This window comes from Acanthisitta chloris, unplaced genomic scaffold (assembly GCF_000695815.1).
Source record: "Acanthisitta chloris isolate BGI_N310 unplaced genomic scaffold, ASM69581v1 scaffold28686, whole genome shotgun sequence".
NCBI classification, from domain to species: Eukaryota; Metazoa; Chordata; class Aves; order Passeriformes; family Acanthisittidae; genus Acanthisitta; species Acanthisitta chloris.
In genome coordinates, this window is record NW_008680179.1 from 8,662 (window position 1) to 18,537 (window position 9,876).

The 9,876-nt window shown below is 54.6% G+C and overlaps 1 protein-coding gene across 1 annotated transcript in view; it reads right to left on the reverse strand.

Annotated features, from left to right (window-relative positions):
* LTBP2 (latent transforming growth factor beta binding protein 2) overlaps nt 1-9,858 on the reverse strand; it is a gene marked incomplete at its 5' end in the record, with an annotated part of 15,288 nt that extends 5,430 nt beyond the window's left edge. Inside the window, 15 exons of the mRNA XM_009077632.1 lie at nt 568-648; nt 771-959; nt 1,234-1,377; nt 2,168-2,293; nt 3,448-3,579; nt 3,809-3,931; nt 4,027-4,152; nt 4,455-4,577; nt 6,804-6,929; nt 7,161-7,283; nt 7,493-7,612; nt 8,553-8,672; nt 9,083-9,211; nt 9,396-9,524; nt 9,846-9,858. Of these exons, the coding sequence (XP_009075880.1) occupies nt 568-648; nt 771-959; nt 1,234-1,377; nt 2,168-2,293; nt 3,448-3,579; nt 3,809-3,931; nt 4,027-4,152; nt 4,455-4,577; nt 6,804-6,929; nt 7,161-7,283; nt 7,493-7,612; nt 8,553-8,672; nt 9,083-9,211; nt 9,396-9,524; nt 9,846-9,858 (1,804 nt within the window). The remainder of the gene's footprint in view (nt 1-567; nt 649-770; nt 960-1,233; nt 1,378-2,167; nt 2,294-3,447; nt 3,580-3,808; nt 3,932-4,026; nt 4,153-4,454; nt 4,578-6,803; nt 6,930-7,160; nt 7,284-7,492; nt 7,613-8,552; nt 8,673-9,082; nt 9,212-9,395; nt 9,525-9,845) is intronic.
* Between the last annotated feature and the right edge of the window lie 18 nt (nt 9,859-9,876).

The window sequence follows — 9,876 nt, forward strand, 5'->3', positions numbered from 1 at the left end:
GGATGGGTGCTGTATCTGCAAGAAGCCAGCACAGCACCTTGGCCTGGATCACTGACAGGTCCCTGAGTGATCCTCCCCATCTCTCCCACCAGCTCCGTTCTTGGGAGCAGAAGGGGAAGCACCTACAGGCAGAGCAGGAGGAGGGATGATGAGGAACAAGATACTTTCACAAATAGGAAATTCATGTGTGTTTCTGGAAGGCCAAGAACACAACCCCCTGGAGGTGAAGTGCCAAAGACTGAGCCAGCTGGCTACTAGGAGATCTGATCAGTAACTGGAAGGGTTGTGTCTTAATGGTCCCCATCCCTGGTTCATAATGGGCATGGGAGATTTGCATCAAGAAAGAATTGCTGCCAGAAGTGAGGCAGGCCTGCAGGAAGGGGCCCTTCCAGCTCGGTGATAATGGCAATATGGGATTTCTCTGGATGGAGGAAAGCAGCATCAGGATGTTAGCACCCCCCACCACAGGCCCAGGGAGACAGTTCTGTGGATGCATCTCCATGCAGCACTTTGCACAGTGCCCTCTCTCTTCCCCCTGAAAGAAATGAAAGAAAACGGTGGTAGTACCTGTGAAAGAGACTTTTCCTGAGAGTGGATCTTCCTGGGGAATATAGCCCTTTCCAAGAGGGCAGATCTCTTGGTACTCCACTGACCAGGAGGCAGAGGCCAAAGGGAGATGGAAAGAAAAGAAACAGCTCATTAGTGCAACCAAGGTGGAGCTGGTGGGCAGAGTACTGGCCTTGCCTGGTGTAGTGGGGACACAGTCCTACCTGTGCCTGGGATAGGGCAGGGGTAAGTCTCGCAGTTGTCACCCCAGGCTGCCCCCACAGTACAGCAGCACTCCTCCTTGGTGATGTTCTTGGCCAGGACACTGTCACACAGGCGAACGTCACTGATGTGGTAGTAACACTGCTTGCGCTCCGCATTGTCAGAGAGCTGGGCGTGTGTGTCGGAGCCCTCTAGAAGACAGCAGAGCAGGGACGGGATGGGGTACTTGGCACCCCAACGCAGCACCCCACACCTAGGAGGCCCCAGAACACACCTATCACCAGCAGTGTGGCCTTCCCAGATCCCCTCTTTCAGGCTCCTCAGCTCTCCCCAGACACAAGCTTGCCCATGTCTGTGGGAGCTTGTACAGCCCTGTCAGCCCCATAGCTTTATCTCACTCCTGCCAGGGCTACCACGCTCCTGCTTTAGCTGCCATCCATGCTTCTGTCCTAGTTGCCTACTCACCCATGGCAGTTCGGGGCTGGCACTTCCCTGCCTCTGTGTCGTATTCCTCATGGTCGCTGGGGCAGAGGCACAGGAAGGATCCCTCCACGTTCTCGCAAAGGGCAGTTCCGCACACGGCAACCATCAGTTCGCACTCATTCACATCTGCAAAGCAAGGGGCAGTGGTGGGCAGTGGGAGCCCCATCTCTGCACGGGCAGCCTGTGCATGGGCTGCAGCAGGGGGGTCACCCTTCACTAGGGAGATGGAAGCTGCTAGAGATGAGCTGAGAGGTGTGTTCACACCGTGGCTCAACACAAGTCTTGGCAAGAGTTTCATGCCCAGTTCTGAGTGGATTCAAAGAGCCTGAACTCCAGTTCACAGTGGGTCACTGGATTCCAGGATCATCAAGGTTTGAAAGAGACCACTGGAGGTCTCTAGTCCAAGCCTCGGCTCAAAGCAGGGTCAGTTATGGGATCCCATCAGGCTGCTGAGAGCTTTGCCTTGTTGGGTCTTTAAAACCTCCAAGGACAGCAACTGTACAGCCATCTTAGGCATCTGTTCAACTGAAGACTGCCTGTCTTCATGGCAAAAATATTTTTCCTTGTAATACACCCTGCCTGTTCTCTACAGGCACCCATTAAAGTACCTCTCTAGCACCTTCAGTGCCTCCATCCTCCAAGAACCTCCTTTTCACCTGCACAGAAAAGGGCTCCATGTTCACTAGGAACCACTTGCCTTTGCAGAAGCCTGCTCCTTTGCAGTACCAAAGATCTGCTGTGCTAAGGGGGTGGGGGGGTTTGACTCCATGAGCTGCCCTGTCCGTATGTGGGATTCTCCAAGCATGGATGCAGTCCCCATCCATGGTCCAGGAGCCATCACACAGCAGGGACACCAGCCCGGCATCTACCGATGGCTCTCCCAAACCGACTGGCAGAGTGATCCTGGCAGACTCACCAATGCAGTAGTGCCCGGAGGGTGAGCTCTCATAGCCACGGTCACAGAGGCAGCGGAAGGAGCCATCTGAGTTCTCACAGAAGCCGTGGCTCCCGCACAGCGTCTCGTTGGCACACTCATCAATGTCTGCAGCAGAGCAGAGAGCAGGAATTGCCCCAGATCCCACCTCTCCTAATGGGCCTCCCTATCCAGGCCCTTTTGCTCTGACCCCAAGATCTGGGGCTGTCACAGGCATTCTCTTGATGTGAGGGACTGAGTCTGGCTGCTCTACTCAGTCCCTTGCTATGAGTGTGCGTGTAAGAGAAGCTTCCTGCGACATCGAGAGCTGCAAAGAGGCCATGTGAATAGAACAACAGGAGCAGGGTGGGAATGGGAAACGGACGGGAAGCGTGGGAGGTGGCTGGAAGGGGTGACTGAGATTTCCTGCAGAGGTGTAAAGGGATGCAGAGCCTACAGGCTCACACTGGCAGGAGACACAAGCCTGCAGCTGAAGTGTGTGGGGCAAGTGCAGACAGATGTAGGATGATACCTTGCTGCCTAGTTCTACTTGACCTGGTCCTTCTCCAACTGCTATAGTGCCAAAGAGTGGGGTTGAGCAATCACAACTGGGTTCTCTGCCTACAGAGGGCAGGTTTACAGCCCTGCTGTCTATCCTGCTGCCCTCCTACTGCTGCATGGAAGAAATTTCCTTGGAGCAGCCAGAGCAGCTGCGTGTCCACAGCCCACTGTTCCCAAAGCCAGGACCAGCTCCACACGCTGAGTCCTGGCACAGCCCAGAGCCCAGTGGCTGGTAGCAACTCCTCCTTGTTGCAGTGTTCCCTGAGCTGGCGGCAGCATCAAAAACTGCAGAAACCCCTTTGCTCTTTCCTGTTTGCTGAAGCCTGGGCTCCAAACCCATATTCCCCAGCCTAGCACACACTGGCACCAGTAGCCTTTCTGCTCACCCAAGCCTGCCAGGCAGGTGACTGGCACTGGCCCCAGCAAGCACAGTTTACAGGGAGCTGTGGTCCAGCCCCAAACCTGGAATGGCTGTAACCTGCCCAGGACCCTCCCTGAGCGGAAAGCAGCACAATGCGGTGTCTGTTCCAGATGCCAGGAAGAGAGAAGTCTAGATGCAAGCAGGCAGCACAACCAAGAAAACAAACTCTCAGCATTATCTGCCTCTCCACCAGCCACACATTTCCTCCTCCTCCTTCTCCCCTGCACCTCTGGCAGAGGTGTCCCACACCCACCTTGTTCCTGCCAGGGGGAGGGACAGGGACACCCAGGGCTGTACTCACCAATGCAGTCACCCAAGGGGGTCCAGTGGAAGCCAGGCTGGCAGCCCATGATACAACGGTAGGAGCCCAGGCTGTTCTGGCACCGCCATGTGCCGCAGATGGCATCCCCATATTCTTTACACTCATCCACGTCTGCAGGAAGGAGGGCAAGAGGATGAGGATGGTCAGATGGGGACTCTGCTTGCTCACTACAGCACCTGGGTCAACTTCAGTTGGCCAGAGGCCCCGAGCCATTGCCAGTCCTCCACACAGGTCACCAGCAACTTTGGGTGCTGAGAGCAGAACTGTCCTCCCCCCTGCACTGGCGGCATCCATCCCCTCAAATTCCAGGAGGCTGATCTCCCCAGTGATGAGCTCTCACCCACGCAGTCATCGGTCTCCTGGGAGTGCTTGAAACCATTTTCACACAGACACCTGTAGGAGCCTTCTGTGTTCAGACACTGGCCTTGCGAGCACCGGGACTTGTCTGCACATTCATCCACATCTGCAAAATCAGTCCAAAAACATCAACCTGGATCTCACAGGGGAGGGAGCAGAGGGCAGGATCCAAGGTTATATCCTTGCCACCCTTCAGCTTACCTTGGCAGCTGACCCCACCACCCACATTTGAGAAGCCAGGAGCACAAATGCAGAAGTAGGATCCATGACTGTTGAGACACTCGCCATTGGGGCTGCAGATCTCACTGTTCAGGCACTCATTCACATCTGCAGAAGGAGCAGAGTCAGGGTCATGCACCCAGTGCTGGGGGACATCCTTCACCAAAACCACATAGATTCCCTCTTCCCAGTCTCTTATAGGCAGCCCTTGCAGGGCTCCTAGGCCCTGGTTTTCTTGCCATGGAGACAGAAATCTTCCCCGTCCATGGTGACCCTGAACCTTATGGATGTACCATGCACGGTGGCATCACCTGCCTTGGCACTGACATCCTCCTGGCTGAGAAAGAAGGGGGATCCATAGGGAGGCTGTATGTACTGGACCTAGAGGGCTGCAAGGATGGGGTTCATACCTTCGCACACGGTGCCATTGATGAGTTCAAAGCCAGCCTGGCAGTGGCACTTGTAGGAGCCTGGGGTGTTCCTGCACTCTCCCCTCAGGCACTGTACAGCAGGGTCCTCACACTCATCCATATCTGCCAAGCAGAAGGGCATAGCACAGAGTGAGGCGCCAGTTCTTGCTGCCACTGGGGAAGATACCCAGAGAAGCCATCACCCAGCTGCTGGCATGCAAGATGGGTTTGAGCTGCCCTCCCAGACCATCCCATCACAGTGAGAAGAGGGCAGAGACTTCCTGTTACTGGGGTGTGAGGAGTCAGCCCAGACTCTTCACTCCCTTCCATCACAGGGACCAGGATAAACACTGCCCCATCACCATGTCAGTGATGCCCAGTGACAGGACCCGAGGCAAGGAGCACAAACTGAAATACAGAAGATCTCATCTGAACATCAGGAAACACTCTTTTACTGTGAGAGTGACTGGGCACTGGCATAGATTTCCTAAAGAGGTTATGGAGTCTCACTCCTTGCAGATATTCAAAAGCCATCTGTACATGGTCCTGGGCAGCCAGCTCTTGGTGGCCCTGCTTGAGCAGGGGGTTGGATAAGATGACCTCCAGAGCTCCCCTCCAACCTTGGACATTCAGTAATTCTGTGAGCACAGTGATACTGCTAACCTCAGTGCCTATCTCCAGCAGAGCTCTGCACTGGGTACCAAAACCACCAAGAAGCCAGCGCAGAGCCACAGTTGCTGACCAGTCCTCTCTTCAGACAACTGCACAAGAGCAAACATCACTAATGCAGCATCAGCCCTACCTTCTGAGGTTCTGCTTTCCCACCTGCCAGACTTGCCTACATCTTTTTCATGGCAGCTGGTGTGCAGACAGCATAAGACATGCTAGTGACAGAAGCCCTGCTCTACACTACACCTCTGACGCGAGCTCGAGACCTCAGACTGGCAGCTCCTGAGGGCAGGGAGGGATCTTTTCCCCTTTGCAGAGCACTGAGCATGCCACAGGCATGAATGAGCTTCACTCCCTACTGCGTCAGGGCAGGATTACCAGATTTCCAGTCTCTAAGGGTTGCATGTAGCAATATGATTGAATCCTTCTGGAGATGAGATGAACCAAAACCTAGTTTATTTACGAAAAAACTATCACAAAACTCTTATCATTTTTCAAATATAAAATCTAAACTCACAGACAAGGCCATCAGCCAAGGCAGGGAAGAACATGCCATCCTGCCATCGGGACAGTATGACCCAAACAGTATCAAACCCTGATAAGCCTGATATGGCTGGGGCAAGGTGGCTAAGAAGGGGGGAGCTCACGTGGAGTCTTGGGGAAAGGGGAGGGCAGATACAAGGCATCAAACCATGGTTCTTTCATCACATCCAAAAATCAAATGGAAAATAAGCTCATTTCACACTGGCTTTCTCAGATGCCACACCAGAGGAGAATAAAAGGAGGAAAGCCTCCCTCTCCTCCCCCACTGGAAGCCCCCATGCAGGGGGTCCTTCCTAGAGTCACATAGAAGGCAAGATCTTCCATTTGCTGGCTATGTGCAGGCTGCACAGCTCTGCAGTGCTCCAGAAATTCACAGCACGTGGCAAATTTTTAAACAAATACTTTTGCTGGCTCTGCCCTCTCCCTTCCCTTGCTCCAAACAGGGAATTTTCGTCAAGCCATCTCAAGCCCAGGACACCCCCCAGGGCAGCTGCCAGGGAAGGCACTTCCCTGCCTGTGCTGGGACAGTCAGGCTGTAAGGCTGGAACCGAGTGCTCTCATGTCTCAGCAATGCAACCAACACTAATCAATGCTGGTGTTACCTCTCTGCCAGCATACCACACACAGCAGAGCCCTTGACCTAAACTTTTCTTTTTAAACATGCCCAAGTTACATTAGGAGCTGGGAAAAAATGATGAAACTTGGGTGCACACAGTCTCTCCATGGATGCTGGACCCAAAGTTTCTCCTTCTCTTGAGGATCTACATTTGGGACATGTGCTCCCAGGTACACAGTTCTGAACTGAACTGCACACAACTCCTCCCTGCCATTGTTTCCAGGCCTTCTGTACTCCTCTGGCCTTTGTCAGCATCTCCTAAATCATCATTAGCCTGGGAGTCTTATCAACGAGTCCTTCCAGCCCCATCCCTTTCCCGTCTGAGGAAAATTACCTTCCTGCTGCACTAGATGACATCTGCTTGCAATCCTCCATGCTCCCTATTGAACAGAAAGCTAAAGAGCTGGAAAAGGATCCTGATGCTAAAGAAGTCCTCTTGCCCCACCAGTAACCCAGCTATGGCAATGTCTCTTCCCTCATTTCCTCCAGCACCCACTCCTCTGTCCCTGGGAAAGGGATACCTTCACACGTGCTGCCATCTCTGGAGACAACATAGCCGGTGTCACAAGCCATGCAGGAATAGGAGCCCTCAGTGTTGAGGCAGAGTCCAGAGGGACAGGTAGCCTGGGCTGTGCACTCATCGATGTCTGCATAAGTACACGAGAGAGAGTGGGATGAGTGGAAAGGATGCAGAGCAACCATGATCAGGGGCACATGTTTTGCAGGAACCAGCCAGCATGGTGGCCAGTAGTCAAGCAAAGTACTCAGGAAGAGCCTGGGAAAACCTCTGGACTGAGTGTATGACACTTCAGAGGGTCTGGACTCATAGCTTCCTGGCCAGACCCTTCAGAGGGTCTGGACTCATAGCTTCCTGGTACCTTGGCAACTCTTCCCGTCAGGTGTCACCTCATAGCCCCAATAGCAGGAACAGCGGAAGGAGCCATCCAGGTTGATACAACGTCCGTGAGCACAAGTCCCCTCCACAAGACACTCGTCCACATCTGTGTGACACAGCAGAAGGCAACATGGCATTAGAGGGTGCACATGGCAGGCCCTGCCACCCAAGCCATGAGGGCACTATGCCCTGGCCATGTAGGCTGGCTGCTTGCAGGAGAAGGATGCTGCCTGTGCCCTTGCTGCTTTTGAGGCTTGCAGGGAACACTGCCAGCAGGGGAAAGGGTGCTGTCCAGATACAGCCCAAGCTCCTCACCAATACATCTCCCGTTCCTGGGCCGGTAGCCATCCCCACAGCTGACACACTTGTAGGATCCCAGTGTATTGACACACCTTCCACTGGGGCAAGAGCTGGGAGCCATGCACTCGTTGACATCTGCCAAGAAACACTCCTTTCAGGCTCCCAAAAGCAGACAGTGCAGCACTCTCCAGTGTATCCCCTTCAGCTGGATTCTCAGAGTTCCCCTCTGGGGCACAGTGATGGCCAATAGTTGAGACGAGTTTGCTGGGGCGTAGGTAAGACTTCTTTTAGCCCCACTCAGGATCTTACACCCACACCTGAGGGCTGACATAAACCAGCAGTGATACTCACTGCTGCAGGATGTTGCTAAGGCCAGGAATGTGCCTGGGCAGAGAAAAGCATCAGAGAACACCTGTGCAGGGCTGTTTCATCAGGGACTTTCATAACTATGATTAGGATGCAGCCTCCAGGTCAGGAAGCACTTAAGGCAAGTGCTTTCTAGAGGCCGTGTGAGGGGGAGCAGCATTCTGTGCATGCCCTGGTTCCTGTACTGCCTCCTTAAATAGTCTCACACTTGGTGATGGAGATGAGCTACTGAAAAGGGGGGATCTTTGATCAGGCACATCATATATTCACAAGGGTGAAAACCCTGAGGGGCCCAGGTTGTGCCATGTGAATGGGATGCAGTAGGGACAGGTGACCTGAGTCTCTGCAGCCTGCTCTCCCTGCAGTCTACTTGCCAGCACGAGAGTTTGGTGACAGAGTCAAGGTGGCATGAAAATATATAGGCATGTACTCCCAGAATGGGAAGCTGGCATGGGCTGGTCGTGGGAGATCTCCCTGGGGAGGTGGGAGAGGATCTCGGGAGAAATCTCTTCTCTCCGCCCAGGAAAGCCTGTTCTTCCTGCATTCAGAGGAGAGGACAGGCAGCCCTCGGGGAGGGCACAGAGCAGACCAACATGAAGGTGCCCTTCCTGCCTTCCAGGAGGAGACACAAAGTGATGAGGAAAGGGGGTGATCAGCTGTGCACATGGTGGGTTGGAAGGGCAGGGGAACGCAGAGCAGCAAGCTTCACCTTCGCACTGTCCTCTGGGGCCCATGGCAAAGCCCTCCTTGCACTGGCAGCGGTAGGAGCCAGGGGTGTTGATGCATCGCTGTCCTCGGCAGATAGAAGGCTGCTCACATTCGTCTCGGTCTGGCAACAGACAGGGAGACCGCCTTGAGTCTTCTCCCTCCAATGTCAGAAAGGCCGGGTGCAGGAGAGGACTTGCTCCACCTGCAGCTGGCTGTGCCCAAGAGACCAGTGCTGGGGCTCTCCTCCATCCCCCATCTACCCTTGCCAAGAAGCAGTAATCAGGGCTGGCATCACAGACTCCTGCCTGGATCATCATGGGCAAGATTGTGCCCCTGAGCAAGCAGGAGAGGGTGATCCCCACGGATCAAGCTGTCCATGGGCAGGCCTGTGGGAAGGGAAGGTGTGCAGGTACTCATACACTGTGTGCACGAGTGCAAGTGTGTGTGCACATTAATGAGAGAGGGTGAGGGTGACAGAACATTGAGACCCTTGGGGAGGTGGCAGCCCTGTGCCAGGTGGACACCACTTACCCTCACAACTCTGCTTGCCCTCCAAGACAGCCAGGGTATACCCAGAGTAACAGAGGCAGAAATAGGAACCCACACTATTGATGCAGCGACCTCTTCCAGCACAAGGGTCTTTCAGACACTCATCTTCATCTGTGCCCAGGCAGGGAAGGAAGACAGGCAGTCACCACCTGCAGCTGCCTGCCAGCTCCCTACCAGCCCTGCAGTGCAGCAGGTGGGCAGGGGCTCAGCAGAGCTGCCAGAAAACTTTCCCTCAAGAGCCTGAAGGACTGAATGAACTGTTGAGGCCTTTTAGGCAGAGCAGGTGCAAACCTACCGATGCAGTGAAGGCGGCTGGCGTCCAAGGTGTAGCCAGGATGGCACAAGCAGCTGTATCCCTCTGGGGTGAGAACGCAAGCACCGGCTCCACAGGAGAGGGGTGAAGAGGCACAGCTGCTGACCCCTGGGATAAGAGAACATGGGATTTGGGGGCAGCATCAAAAGGATGCACAGAATCCAGTATCTGCTTTGTGTCCCCAGGACCATGCCCATGCTGGGAGGCTGCTTTTTCCCTCCTTGCACAGTGATGTTGAGCCTGCTTCTCTCCTTCTTTATGCAGCCTGCACCTGCAGGGCTGCAGGGAGGACACAGCAGACCCTGCCACTTACTCCGACTCTTCCAGCCTGAGCCCCCCCGGGACCCCCCTGCTCATCTGCACCTTGGCCTCAGAAAAGGGTAGTGAAGAAGCCTACGGCCCCATGCCTTGGAGGAGGGCTGGCAGCAGAGGCTGGTACCTGTGATGGGGCTCCTTTAGGGGT